The sequence below is a fragment of the Salvelinus sp. IW2-2015 genome, linkage group LG23 (assembly GCF_002910315.2).
Source record: "Salvelinus sp. IW2-2015 linkage group LG23, ASM291031v2, whole genome shotgun sequence".
Taxonomy (NCBI): domain Eukaryota; kingdom Metazoa; phylum Chordata; class Actinopteri; order Salmoniformes; family Salmonidae; genus Salvelinus; species Salvelinus sp. IW2-2015.
The window spans coordinates 32211135-32225969 of NC_036863.1; the positions used below are offsets into that span (position 1 = coordinate 32211135).

At 41.0% G+C, this 14835-nt stretch overlaps 2 protein-coding genes across 5 annotated transcripts in view; both read left to right on the forward strand.

The window, feature by feature from the left end:
• The first annotated feature begins 2204 nt into the window (after positions 1 to 2204).
• LOC111950627 (immunoglobulin-binding protein 1) lies at positions 2205 to 7618 on the forward strand. The gene is made up of 6 exons (XM_023968369.2): positions 2205 to 2443; positions 2877 to 3179; positions 3426 to 3621; positions 3719 to 3795; positions 6612 to 6721; positions 6870 to 7618. The coding sequence occupies exons 1-6, from the start codon at positions 2232 to 2234 to the stop codon at positions 7016 to 7018; spliced, it is 1047 nt and encodes a 348-aa protein (XP_023824137.1). The 5' UTR covers positions 2205 to 2231; the 3' UTR covers positions 7019 to 7618.
• A 4136-nt stretch (positions 7619 to 11754) lies between these two features.
• The window catches only part of LOC111950115 (gap junction beta-1 protein-like), a 3217-nt gene continuing 136 nt past the window's right edge, over positions 11755 to 14835 (forward strand). Inside the window, exons 1-2 of one of the 4 annotated variants that reach the window (XM_023967485.2) lie at positions 11755 to 11834; positions 14144 to 14835. The exon at positions 14144 to 14835 is cut by the window's right edge and continues 136 nt beyond it. In XM_023967485.2, coding sequence (XP_023823253.1) covers positions 14158 to 14835 — 678 coding nt within the window. In that variant the 5' untranslated portion in view covers positions 11755 to 11834; positions 14144 to 14157. Of the gene's footprint in view, positions 11835 to 13591; positions 14042 to 14143 lie in introns of those variants that run through there. The other 3 variants (XM_023967482.2, XM_023967483.2, XM_023967484.2) reach the window with 3 other exon arrangements.

Here is a 14835-nt window from a genome sequence, read left to right on the forward strand (position 1 = left end):
GGGAAAGATTTAAGGCAAGTGCCTCAGCTGCCTCATCATTATTTCTTTTAAAGATTGATTACTATTATAAACAAGAAGATTACATATATACTGTKAAACTAAATTATATGGAATTTGTCAGTGGTCAAAGGTTATCTTTCTGTGTTGGAGTATTTCATATATGATTGATGGTTGCAGCACATAGGTCCTATTTTGGTGGAAATGTGTGGACAAGTATTTACAATAGGGCTGTTGTTAGTRRTTCACATGTTTTGAAACCCTCCCACGCAGCCATGGAGACTATTTACAAAATAAACAGGTGTTTAAATTCTTGCTGCCTCCAAAATAAAGTCATGTTTTCTTTTAGCCTGCCGTGTTGAGGAGCTAATTACAGAAAGAAAAAACTAAACAGTGTGCAATCTTTGATTAAAATTGAATAGAATTGTATAGACTGCAGTACGGTGGAAAGGGTAAACTTACTACCTAATTAGCTCTGCCTACACTATGGGGAGGGGGATGCATTGAGAGGGACATGTTGCACATTTGCTGCAATGAACTTCACTAGGCACTATTCCATTATACTGTTTCAAATGACTTACTAGTTTTTCATAGACTGGTTAAAAAAATCACAGTTCATCTTCATGGGACTTCCAGAGGACCACTGTCCCAGAGCAAAACATAGGCCATGGGAACCAGTAGATTAATTGCACTTGTAGAGCCTTGTTTATGGTGAGCCTCTTATTTCCTCCCAGATGACAGAAATGGAAAAAACGTTTTGATGTTTGTTTGAAAAGTGGGGTAGATCAAATCAAATGTTATTTGTCACATGCCTCGAATACAACAGGTGTAGGTAGACCTTACCGTGAAATGCTTACTTATAAGCCCTTAACCAACAATGCAGTTCAAGAAATAGAGTTTAAGAAAATATTTACTAAATAAACTAAAGTAAWAAATTWAATAAAAAGTAGCACAWTAAAATAACAATAACGAGGCTATATACAGGGGATACCGGTACCGAGTCAATGTGCGGGGGTGCAGGGTAGTCAAGGTAATTTGTACATATAGGTAYGGTAAAGTGACTAGGCATACAATAGATAATAAATAGCGAGTAGCAGCAGTGTAAAAACAGAGGGGTGGGGTCAAAGTAAATTGTCTGGGTGGCCATTTGATTAATTGTTCAGCAGTCTTATGGCTTGGGGGTAGAAGCTGTTAAGGGGCCTTTTGGACCTAGACTTGGGGCTCCGGTACCGCTTGCCGTGCAGTAATGAAGAGACAGCCTATAGGGAGGTCAGAGACCTGGCAGTGTGGTGCCAGGACAACAACCTCTCTCTCAACGTAAGCAAGACAAAGGAGCTGATCGTGGACTACAGGAAAAGGAGGGCCGAACACACCCCCATTCACATCGATGGGGCTGTAGTGGAGCAGGTCGAGAGTTTCTAGTTCCTTGGTGTTCTGACTTGGTGGTGCACATGTAGCCTATAGCTTGCTTTAGAGAAATGTCATTATCAAATATTGTAAGAGCTTTCATTGTCTAATTATATGCCACCTTTATTTATCCTATGGTTCTGACTTGGTGTACAGGGAGAATACTGTAAGAATGGGCCATGTTCTGAATTCTGTCTCTGTARATTTTAAAAAGTGCTGAAMAAATAGTTATATTGACTACGTCTGTCTTAGCTCGCTCATTAATGTCTTCATCGAAATTATGGATTGCCTCTTATCTGCTCATCATTCCCTTATGCCATAGTTTGTACATGTCAATCGTCAGTAGGAACAACATTTGTTCAAGCAAGTCAGTTATGTTTTTTTAAAAGGCAGTAAATGAGGCTGAATTAACTTTTTCGCTGCCAGACAATTAAGGCTCCGCTTATAGCCAGGTGTAGCGGTGGTAAGGATTCACTCCATTGTGCTGAAAAGAAAACTCTGCTMTTGGAACAGCTTAATTTAGGCTCTAACAGTATGTGGGCACCGTTTGTCACCATTATAGTGCAATTCATGTATTGTGTAATGTTGTGTTATGTAGTGGCTTTGCTACATGCTAAAATCGCCACTGCACGTGTGGCCTTAGAAATARGGACCAAAAGCGAATTATGTCCATTAGAGGACACACATGCATTGCTGGGTCTCAGGAGAACATTTGTCAAAACAGCCATTGAAAACACAGTAAACTTCTCTACGCTCATAAATAAAGTGAGCGTAGGATAAATACGGAAGCCGATAGTAGTCATTACATCGAAAACGTTGTAAAAAAAATGGCTGCCGTAGAAAGCACTAACATGTCATTAATGCAGTCAGAAGAACCGCTTAAACTATCTGATTTATTAGATCGAGGATGGAAACTATATGAGGAGGTGGACACCACAAATGATCCCATCGCAGCCACCCATATCCAGGTCAAAATCAAGCGTGGGATAACGCAACTTGAAGTGGCAACGCGAATGGTGGCCCAACTCGACTTGTTCAGGTGACGTTACTAACGTCGTTAACGCTACCCAGCAGCTACCAAACTACACAGACTGCTTCTCTAGCAATGACGACTAGCCAGATTCACATGTATCAAATTGTGAGGACAGCTAGATAACAAACAGATTCCACCGTAAAGTTGTTTGACCGTTTAGCTAGCTACTTTACTAGGCTGTCGTAAACAAGCTAACAACCTAGCTCCAGTAGCAAGCTAACCTAAGCTAAGGTAAGGCCATGCAATGAAGGTGATGCTGCATGTCCAGTGCGTTCAAATGTGTGTATCAGGAAAGTGTCCGTACTCATTCTGGAATCTAATTTTAAGGTGGAACGTCAGTTGAAGGCTCAACAGTTTGCAATGTTTCTCCACATCATAAGCTAGTTCTAATGTATAGTTATGATCATCAAGGTTAATCTTGTTTATGTTTGTTTTTCAGCCGAAATGAGGATTTGGAGGAGGTAGCAACCACAGATCTGAAGTATCTTATGTTGCCTGCCTTCCTGGGGGCTCTAACTATGAAGCAAGTGAACCTGGCAAAACGACTAGATCACGTTCAGATAGCTAGATGTTACTTTTTGGACTTCTTGAAAAGATGTAAGGAGTATAACATATCAAAGTTTGAACTACCCAAAATCATTGAAAACTCTGCTGACATACCAGAAGAAGAATCTGCAAATGGGCAACCCAAACCTCCAGACCTAATTGCGATGGCAACAGTTAGAGCGGCAAAGATAGAAAGGTATATTAAACATCTGCATTTCAWTTACAATTTTAACAATTAGAACAATCATTGTTTTGATTGAGCACTGCACAAATCAAATTTAGGCCAACCTACCTATGCTTGAAGGTCTAGTACCTGTCACGCACCTCTTAAAATATGTTATGTCCCTCACCTATTTAACAAATTAAAGATCTATCTTATTCATTTCATAATGGCAATTAATCTGCACCCAAATTGTTCTAACTTATTTATTATACTCTGCAGATACAAACAGAGGAAGGACACAGAGGCCAAGCTATCAGAGATCAAGGCAGCAGTGGACAGTGGGCAGGCAGACGACGAGATAGTCCGAAACTTTTACCTCCTCAATGTGAGGAAATGGATTGCTGTATCCCTGGAGGAGATAGAGAGCATTGACCAGGAAATGGAGATTTTGACCAGGATGGATGTTCTAAAACAGGTACCTGGATTTGAAGATGTAACTAATGCCATTCATTCACCAATGTCTCATTGAAAGAGTGTGTTTTTCTTATGCGCTGTATCTTTTCCATGTGCAGAGTTCAGCAGAGCCATTACACTCTAAAAGGCCTCCCATGAAACCCTTCATTCTCACCAAAGATGCTGTTCAGGCCCGGTAGGCACCTGCTCAAACGTATCATTTATTTTCTCCTTCTGATAATTGCCMTTTTCCTGCTCACAAAATAAGTACTCTGTCCAACCTCCCTTGTCAACAGTACATAGCTACTTGCTTAAAATATCACATGAAGTAAATAGTTGATTAATGTGTAATTAAAGGGATATCTTGTTTTTTAACACGTTAGACCTAATTTTATGTGTGTACATACATGCATACAATACCAGTCAAAAGTTTGGACACCTACTCATTCAAGTTTTTTTTTAAATTTGTACTGTTTTCTACATTGTAGAWTAAAAGTGAAGCCATCAAAACWATGAAATAACACARGGAATCATGTAATAACCAAAAATCCATATCTCAGACTGGCTATTTAATGAAGCTGCCAGTTAAGGACTTGTGAGGCGTTTGTTTCTCAAACTAGACAATTTWATGTACTTGTCCTCTTGCTCAGTTATGCACCGGGGTCTCCTACTCTTTCTATTCTGGTTAGAGCCAGTTTGCGCTGTTCTGTGAAGGGAGTAGTACACAGCGTTGTACGAGATCTTCAGTTTCTTGGCAATTTCTCACATGGAATAGCCTTCCTTTCTCCGTACAAGAATAGACTGACGAGTTTCAGAAGAAAGTGCTTTATTTCTGGCCATTTTGAGCCTGTAATCGAATCCACAAACGCTGATGCTCCAGATACTCAACTAGTCTAAAGAAGGCCAGTTTTATTGCTTCTTTAATCAGCATGACAGTTTTCAGCTGRGCTAACATAATTGCAAAAGGGTTTTCTAATGATTAATTATCCTTTAAAAGGATAAACTTGGATTAGCTAAAACAACGTGCCATTGGAACATAGGAGTGATCGTTTCTGATAATGGGCCTCTGTACGCCTTGTAGATATTCCATACTACAGCCGTTTCCAGCTACAATAGTAATTTACAACATTAACATGTCTACATTGTATTTCGGCTCAATTTGATGTTATTTTAATGGACAAAAAATTTGCTTTTCTATCAAAAACAATCATTTCTAAGTGACCCCAAACTTTTGAACGTGTGTGTGTGTGTGTGTGTGTGTGTGTGTGTGTGTGTGTTATGTGTATAATATATATATATATATATATATATATATATATATATAAACTCAGCAAAAAAGAAACGTCCTCTCACTGTCAACTGTGTTTATTTTCAGAAAACTTAACATGTGTAAATATTGTATGAACATAAAAGAATTCAACAACTGAGATATAAACTGAACAAGTTCCACAGACATGTGACTAACAGAAATGGAATAATGTGTCCCTGAACAAAGGGGGGTCAAAATCAAAAGTAACAGTCAGTTTCTGGTGTAGCCACAGCAGCATTAAGTACTGCCGTGCATCTCCTCCTCATGGACTGCACCAAATTTGCCAGTTCCTGCTGTAAGATTTTACCCATCTTCCACCAAGGCACTGAAGTTCCCAGAGCATTTCTGGGGGGAATGGCCCTAGCCCTCACCCTCCGATCCAACAGGTCCCAGATGTGCTCAATGGGATTGAGATCCGGCTTTTTCGCTGGCCATGGCAGAACACTGACATTCCTGCTTGCTGGAAGTCACGCTCAGAACGAGCAGTATGGCTGGTGGCATTTTCATGCTGGAGGGTCATTGTCAGGATGAGCCTGCAGGAAGGGTACCACATGAGGGAGGAGGATGTCTTCCCTGTAACGCACAGCGTTGAGATTGCCTGCAATGATAACAAGCTCAGTCCGATGATGCTGTGACACACCGCCCCAGACTATGACGGACCCTCCACCTCCAAATTGATCTCGCTTCGGAGTATAGGCCTCGGTGTAACGCTCATTCCTTCAACGATAAACGCAAATTCAACAATCACCCCGGTGAGACAAAACCGCAACTCGTCGGCGAAGAGCACTTTTTGCCAGTCCTGTCTGGTCCAGCGACGGTGGGATTGTGCCCATAGGCGACGTTGTTGCCGGTGATGTCTGGTGAGGACCTGCCTTACAACAGGCCTACAAGTCCTCAGTCCAGCCTCTCTCAGCCTATTGCAGACAGTCTGAGCACTGATGGAGGGATTGTGCGTTCCTGGTGTAACTCGAGCAGTTATTGTTGCCATCCTATACCTGTCCCGCAGGTGTGATGTTCGGATATACCGATCCTGTGCAGGTCATACACGTGGTCTGCCACTGCGAGGACGATCAGCTGTCCATCCTGTCTCCCTGTAGCGCTGTCTTAGGCGTCTCACAGTACGGACATTGCAATTTATTTCCCTGGCCACATCTGCATGCCTCCTTGCAGCATGCCTAAGGCGCGTTCACGCAGATGAGCAGGGACCCTGGGCATCTTTCTTTTGGTGTTTTTCAGAGTCAGTAGAAAGGCCTCTTTAGTGTCCTAAATTTTCATAACTGTGACCTTAATTGCCTACCGTCTGTAAACTGTTAGTGTCTTTACGACTGTTCCACACGTGCATGTTCATTAATTGTTTATGGTTTATTAAACAAGCATGGGAAACAGTGTTTAAACCCTTTACTATGAAGATCTGTGAAGTTATTTGGATTTTTACTAATTATCTTTGAAAGACAGGGTCCTGAAAAGGGATGTGTGTGTGTGTGTGTGTGTGTGTGTGTGTGTGTGTGTGTGTGTGTGTGTGTGTGTGTCTGACCACTGCCACTATATGGCTCATGCACGCAACTAAACCAGCCAAAGAAATCTCAGGAATGGATCTTTAACCATAACAACTGTCTGGATGATACATTAAAAATAAGTGGAAAATTAGGTCTAACATGCTAAAAAACAAAATATCCCTTTTAATGTGTAATTTTTAATCTCAGAGTATTTGGGGCAGGCTATCCCAGCCTACCTACTATGTCAGTGGATGACTGGTATGAACAGCACAGGAAGAAAAATGCCTTGCCAGACCAGGGGATCCCACGCAGCGCTGGTAGGGTTAACAGAGATGTTCATAATAGTGTTCTATTTACAGTTAACTGTACATCAATTGTTTTCAGGAAAACTCAAATAAATGTTCATCAACCATGTTTTATATCCACCCTGTCTCATTCACCAAATACAATTTGTCTCCCTTTCAGAGGACTTTGATGCAGAAGAGCGAGAACAAGAAGAGAAAGAGAAGCGGGTTGAAAACGACGATGAGGAGGCCTTGCAGAAAGCTAGAGACTGGGACAGCTGGAAGGATACGCATCGGAGAGGCTATGGGAACCGTAAAAACATGGGCTAACAACCATCTAACAAAGCAACAGTGCCATGCCTGGTCTGCAGTGTTCATCTACTCTCTGTCCCTCTGTAATACATAAAAACGTTGCTGGTGTGTAGAGAAACATGGTCTTGAAGAAAAGGGAGGTTTATACAATCCCAGACAGAAACGGTGTAAGTGTCTGTTTATGGTCTCTTTTTATTCTGATGCTGCAAATCARGGCTTTAATTGTGGCCGTATCAGAGGAAAATGATTTATTGGCAGCCATTAATATTATCTGCAGGTTCCATACTAATATACAACCAAGTATTTCCACCAAGGCGTAGTCTGTCGAGATGGTGCAGTGCTATGCTTGAGAAGATTAGTAAAGTGAATTTGATGATCAATTGATTAACAGCTGTTCCCAAGTGGATTCATATTTCCTGAGAGTATCCAASAGTACTTAGAGAGACTTTGTGAAAAACTACAGAGGTGGTGGTAACAATCMACAGTTCCAAAAAACTGCTATTGTATATTGTCATCCAAGCTTAATGTGTTTAGTGATGGAAAAGGTAGCTTGTGTGCTTATACAGTCTCCTGAAATGTGGCTCTATACTCCAGCATTTTGGTTTTGAGAATAGTTGTTTTCTGATCAGGTGACAGTACAGAATGTCACCTTTTGTTTTGAGGGTGTTTTCATAGCTGTTTTGCCGTTTAGAATTAATTTGAAGTCCTAAGTATTTTGACAGATTCACTTAGTGTATTCAAAAGTTGGGTATTTGGACCCATTTTTACGTTTACATTTTAGTCATTTAGCAGACACACCTATCCGGAGCGACTTAGTGCATTCAACCACGTATCTCAGACAAAGTAAGTACATTTTTGTCAAAGTGTTATTGTGCAGTTTGTTTTGGTTGTGCTGTGGCTTATGTTTTGCCCAATAATAACTGAATGGGGTACAACAAAATATGTGGGAGGTTAGCATTTTTTTGGGGGGGGGGTTATGATCTTTGTAACCTCACTCATCATTATTCATTCATGATTATCCATAATCATGGTATCCACATGAATGTCGAAGTATTCAGAAAGATCTATTCTTACAATAAAAATGAAAGTGACTCCAAAATGGCACAAGTCGATCCCGGTCCCTGAATTCACCATTCTGTTCCTATTGGGCAAAACCGCAAATGCATCCAAGTTTGTAGTAGCTTGATGTAGCCATTGTGTGTGAGGAATATGGGACCAAATACTAAACTTTTGACTACTTTAATACACTATAAGTGAATTTGTCCAAATAGTTATGACTTTTTTAAATGGGGGACTAGATATATTAATTTATTTAATTTTTTAATTGTACAACAGACCCTCGCTGCTGGCATTCTGTATTGTCGCCTAATATGAAACATTCTCAAATCTAAAATACTGGAGTATAGAGCCACGTTTAAAATGGTTTGCTTCACTGTCAGAATACATATGGAGTATATACAATATTTTTCCCTCTGATTGATGTCCATTGTAACACTGAATAATGGTTTTGTAATACAGGTGTGATGCACTTAATTACAGAGAGCCACTCCCTTTTCATCTTGTTTTGCTGAATACTTTTTTGTTGTTAAATAACTTGTGTGACAGCCAATTTGCTCTTTTCTCAAAATATATGGCTGACTCATTTGATTTCTTTCCCACCTCTTACACATGTACAGTTTGAACAGGCACTGATTTTGACAGACTTGGTCGATTCCTTTGTCAGAGTTGATAATGACTAGTGGTTGGTCTATTTTTTACAGAATAGCAGGAATGCTGTGTGCAAAACCTGCATGGTTCCCATTGTAACAACAAATTATTTGAGTGTTTTGTACTTTTCTCATTGTTTCTTAAAGAAGTTGCTAGTGTGTATAAAAAATATGGATACAGTCCAGAATAAATATGATAAGCTGCTATGGCCAAGCAAATTGTTATTGGCACACTGATATTCACACGCACAAAATGTGCATGAATCAAAATCATATATATATTGAACATGACTAATATTGCTCCCATGTAACTTGATATGTGTCTTTTGGTGAAAGCATCAATTGTGATCTCAAAATGTATTTCTGTTTCGAAGCCAATTAAATCAATATATTGGACATGCTCGCTAAAAGTTTCCTTTATTTGCTACCCATTGGACAGCTGTGCTAAAGTGAAATCATACCCAGTACACCACCTCAATTCTGGGCCACCTAGTTCTAGCTTCATGTCTCTTGATGTACAGTGATATTTAACCTCAGTCAGTAGCCCGATTTATACCTTGTTCTAACATGCATCCTTTGTCCTGATCTTGTCCACATTCTGATTGTGCCCACATTTCCAGACAGGTGTAGATTATTAAAAGACACATTATGGTCTGATTGTGATCAGATCTTCCTGACCACCTTCGGAGGTAGACGGGCACACGTTATGTCTGGATATCTTACAAGTGTAGACTCACTCTCTCCTGCACCACCTGTCTCTACCTCTGAATGCTCGACTATGAAAAGCCAACTGATGTTTACTCCTGAGGTGCTGACCTGTTACACCCTCTGTGATTATTATTTGACCCTGCTGGTCACCTATGAAAGTTTGAACAACGATTTGACCTTAATGGCCATGTACTCCTGTAATCTCCACCTGGCACAGCCAGAAGAGYKRTGGCTACCCCTCAGAGCCTGGCACCTCTCTAGGTGTCTTCCTAGGTTCCTGCATTTCTAGATAGTTTTTCCACTGTTCTTCTATATCTGTATTGCTGTCTCTGTGGTTTTAGGCTGGGTTTTTGTATAAGCACAACTGTAAAAAGGGCTTTATAAATACATTTGATTGATTGATAGATGGAACTGGACAGTGAAACCATTTAAATCAATATTTGAAAGGTGGCACCATAGACTTATGGATCAATATGTGTCTTAAAATAAATAAATATTATTTTGAAAGAATTTGCGTATAGGGAGGGGCCAGGAAATGTGGGCACAATGTGGAAACAGTTGACAGAGACACATTTGAATGCCATGTGTAGACATATTTGACAAAATGTGGGCACAATCAGAATGTGGACAAGAGCAGGAAAAAGTGAAATAAAATTAAATCAAGCTTTATTTATATAGCACATTTCAGACATTACTGCAACGCAATTCACTTCACAGGAAAAAAACAAATAAAAAACAAAGACAATATAAACTGAAATATTTACTGCACAACAAACATAAGAGGATAAAAAACAAATGAATAACAATAAAAACTGAGAGACTAAAATGCACCCTAAGGAAAAGCAATGCTAAAAAGGTGTTTCAGTCTCCTCTAACCGAAGCTAATTGTGTGGATTTTCTTCTATTAATAATGTKAAATTAACAGCCATACAGAAAGACTCATGTGAAGGTGAAATMACAGAGGAACTTCTTGATGCAATTACTACCGTCACTACTACCGTTCAAAAGTTTGGGGTCACTTAAAAATGTCCTTGTTTTTGAAAGAAAATARCCCAAAAATTGTCCATTAAAATAACATCAAATTGATCAGAAGTACAGTGTAGACGTTGTTAATGTTGTAAATAATAATTGTAGCTGGAAACGGCAGATTTTTTATGGAATATCTACATAGGCTTACAGAGGCCCATTATCAGCAACCATCACTCCTGTGTTCCAATGGCACGTTGTGTTAGCTAATCCAAGTTTATCATTTTAAAAGGCTAATTGATCATTAGAAAACCCTTTTGCAATTATGTTAGCACAGCTAAAAACTGTTGTTCTGATTAAAGAAGCAATTAACTGGCCTTCTTCAGACTAGTTAAGTATCTGGAGCATCAGCATTTGTGGGTTAGATTACAGGCTCAAAATGGACAGAAACAAAGACCTTTCTTCTGAAACTCGTCAGTCTATTCTTGTTCAGAGAAATTAAGGCTATTCCATGCGAGAAATTGCCAAGAAACTGAAGATCTCGTACAACGCAATGTATTACTCCCTTCACAGAACAGGGCAAACTGTCTCTAACCAGAATAGAAAGAAGAGTGGGAGGCCCCGGTGCACAACTGAGTAAGAGGACAAGTACATTAGAGTGTCTGGTTTGAGAAACAGACACCTCACAAGTCCTCAACTGGCAGCTTCATAAATAGTACCCACAAAACAGCTGTCTCAATGTCAACAGTGAAGAGGAGGCTCCGGGATATTGGCCTTCTAGGGAGAGTTCCTCTGTCCAGTGTCTGTGTTCTTTTTCCGATCTTAAGCTTTTTCTTTGCAACTCTTCAGCGGCAGGCATAAACAAGGCTAGTGTGTCATACTTGGACCTAGCTCCCTCTAGATGTGGATCTGTCTGAGGCTTCTTTAAGACTATTTAAGAGTATTCCTCTGAACCTTTTGACAGCAGGTGGGTATACAAGGAAAGGTTAGAATGTCTTTGGAAATATCACACACACTGTGACGCACACAGCAAGCATTTATTTCTCAACCGTTATCTATAAGATTTACTCCCTCTGCATGTGGTTAGACTTTCTTTGTTTGGATTTTGTACTTTTTACTCCGTATTGCGTCAAAAGGAGCCTCCACTTCCCTTGCAGCACAGTTCACAATAGATAGGACAGGCTTCTTTGTGTCCACACAGATTCTTTCCTTTGCTGAGGGTAGGCGAATTCTAAAGGGGCTTGTTGGATCCAATAAAAGCAGCTATTGTATGTAAATTATTCACACAAGAGCATATGACTGACTGTGCAGGGCAGTGGCTAGTGTGAGAGAAATCATTAGCAATGCAAACTCATGGTGTTTTGTCTCACATAGTCACTAATGGAAAAAACTATTTCTATACTAATGGCAACTCAATTATTGCTTGGTGTGTTTGTGCACTACTTCTACTGAAGGTAATGTTATGCATTTAATAATTTGTTACAACTGTGAAATCTAAATTAAGTGTACAAAAAACATTTTTATTTTCCTTTTGTTGTCATGATTTACATGTTGGTGAATAGGTTTCTAAAATTCTAAAACTATCCTTAAAAAGCTGTATTTGATGTATTAACATGATTTAAACGCACCATTTGGGTTCTATTTAATTTTTCATAACCAGTAACAGCCACACAATAGATTGCTTGTAAAATAGACTACATGACCAAAAGTATGTGGACACCTGCTCATTGAACATCTCGTTCCAAAATCATGGGCACTAATATGGAGTTGGCCCTCCCTTTGCTGCTATAACAGCCTCCACTCTTCTGGGAAGGCTTTCCACTATATGTTGGAACATTACTGTGGGAACATCCTCCCATTTAGCCACAAGAGCATTAGTGAGGTCGGGCACTGATGTTGGGCGATGTGGCCTGGCTCGCAGTCGGCATTCCAATTCATCCCAACGGTTGCCACAAAGTTGGAAGCACAGAATAATCTAGAATGTCATTGTATGCTGTAGCATTAAGATTTCCCTTCACTGGAACTAAGGGGCCTAGCCCGAACCATGAAAAACAGCCCCAGACCATTCCTCCTCCACCAAACTTTACAGTTGGCACTATGCATTTGGGCAAGTAGCGTTCTCCTGGTATCCACCAAACCCAGATTTGTCCATCGGACTGCCAGATGGTGAAGCGTTATTCATCACTCCAGAGAACATGTTTCCACTGCTCCAGAGTCCAATGGCGGGGAGCTTTACACCACTCCAGCCGACACTTGGCATTGCGCATGGTGATCTTAGGCTTGTGTGCGGCTGCTCGGCCATGGAAACCCATTTCATGAAGCTCCCGACGAACAGTTATTGTGCTGACATTGCTTCCAGAGACAGTTTGGAACTTGGGAATGAGTGTTGCACTCGAGGACAGACAATTTTTACGCGTTACATGCTTCAGCACTCAGCAGTTCCGTTCTGTGAGCTTGTGTGTCCTACCACTTAACAGCTGAGCCGTTGTTGCTCCTAGACTTTTACACTATACAATAACAACAGTTGACCGGGGCAGCTCTAGCAGGGCAGGAATTTGACAAACTGACTTGTTAGAAAGGTGATATCCTGTGACGGAGCCATGTTGAAAGTCACTGAGCTCTTCAGTGAGGCCATTCTACTGCCAATGTTTATCTATGGAGATTGCATGGCTATGTGCTCAATTTTATACAGCTGTCAGCAACGGGTGTGTCTGAAATAGCCGAATCCACWAATTTGAAGGGGTGTCCACATACTTTTGTATATATAGTGTATCTAAGAAAATCAGGGGTGCAGGGGTAAGGGGGTAAGAAAATAAAACATGCACATCTTGAATAATAGCTTTAAGTAAAGGTTTTATTTTGGAAATCATAATCTCTTTATTTTGGAAATCATTATATATTGATTTGAATGAGTTAAAGTGAAATAGACCTGAACCCTGTTATTTGTAGGGACAATTTGCATTGACATATCATAGTTTTTGTTATCGCACTTCAAATATTATAGAACATTTAATGAAAGTCACCACTACAACCCCAGTCTGTGGTCAGTCTGGCTGTGGGAAGACAACAGATATACCATGCAGGTTAGTGCCAGTGTCAACATGGCACAATGGTCACATGGGGGCAGTTACACCCTTGCCAGTGACTTTGGGAAAAAAGATCACATGATGTGTTTTGCCAGACCAAAGACTTGCGCTCTTAAGCCGCACACCAAAGTCAGGGCTGGTAGAGAGGCTTGGTTTTCCACTGGACGCACATCAATGTCCATGCTACACCGGCGGGTCAACGTTGTCCTCCACCCTGGGTGCCGCCTATGCCTCTTACACCTCCTGTTGAGCTTGGTAACCTCTCCATCTCTCCAAGTCTCTTCTTCTGGCATGGCAGGAATGACTGGAATGGAATTAAATAGATCTGAAATTTAGCAAGCTGGAGAGAGCTCAGTTGCTGTTGGATTTGAAGAATATGGAATTAGTCTTGGGGGATTCTGCTTTTAAAGAATGGGATGGCTTTATTGAGATTTCCCAATATCTCAGTCGCTGACCAGTGCTGGTCGGACAGTGTTGTTGACTGGTGAATCGGGTTATGTGAGATCTGTGTTTTTAGTAACAATCCGTACAATTAGTATTTGTATAAAGAAATCTTGTGGAAATAATTAACGTATGTAAGGCACATTTTTTTATGCAAAATTATCAACAAATGATCAACATTGTTGACCTATTAGCTTCTACAATGAAATCATTTTAATGCTATCCTTGTTTTTCAGACCTGGAATCGAAAATGAACTGGGCGTCCTTTTATGCCGTCATCAGCGGTGTAAACAGACACTCCACGGGCATCGGTCGCATCTGGCTCTCTGTCCTCTTCATCTTCCGTATCCTGGTCCTGGTGGTTGCAGCAGAGAGTGTGTGGGGRGACGAGAAGTCCGGCTTCACCTGTAATACCCAGCAGCCCGGCTGCAACAGCGTCTGTTATGACCACTTCTTCCCCATCTCACACATCCGTCTGTGGGCCCTGCAGCTCATCTTGGTGTCCACCCCGGCCCTGCTGGTGGCCATGCATGTTGCCCATCGCCGACACATCGACAAGAAGCTCTATAAACTGTCTGGCCGGGCCAGCCCCAAGGACCTGGAGCAGATCAAGACCCAGAAGATGAAGATCACAGGTGCCCTCTGGTGGACATACATCATCAGCCTGTTCTTCCGCATCATCTTCGAAGTGACCTTCATGTATCTCTTCTACATGATCTACCCCGGCTACAAGATGATCAGGCTAGTCAAGTGTGACTCGTACCCCTGCCCCAACACGGTGGACTGCTTTGTGTCCAGGCCCACAGAGAAGACTGTCTTCACTGTGTTCATGCTGGCTGTGTCAGGGATCTGTATCCTGCTCAACATCGCAGAGGTGGTCTTCCTGGCAGGGAAGGCTTGCGGTAGGCACTTAAGCAATGCTGGAGAC

Bases quoted from the DNA above. Each gene is read 5' to 3' on its own strand.
- LOC111950627 (XM_023968369.2), top strand. From the start codon at position 2,232: ATGGCTGCCGTAGAAAGCACTAACATGTCATTAATGCAGTCAGAAGAA. The intron at 2,444-2,876 runs GTGACGTTACTA...TTTGTTTTTCAG, and splicing joins GCCCAACTCGACTTGTTCAG to CCGAAATGAGGATTTGGAGG. The intron at 3,622-3,718 runs GTACCTGGATTT...TTCCATGTGCAG, and splicing joins GGATGGATGTTCTAAAACAG to AGTTCAGCAGAGCCATTACA.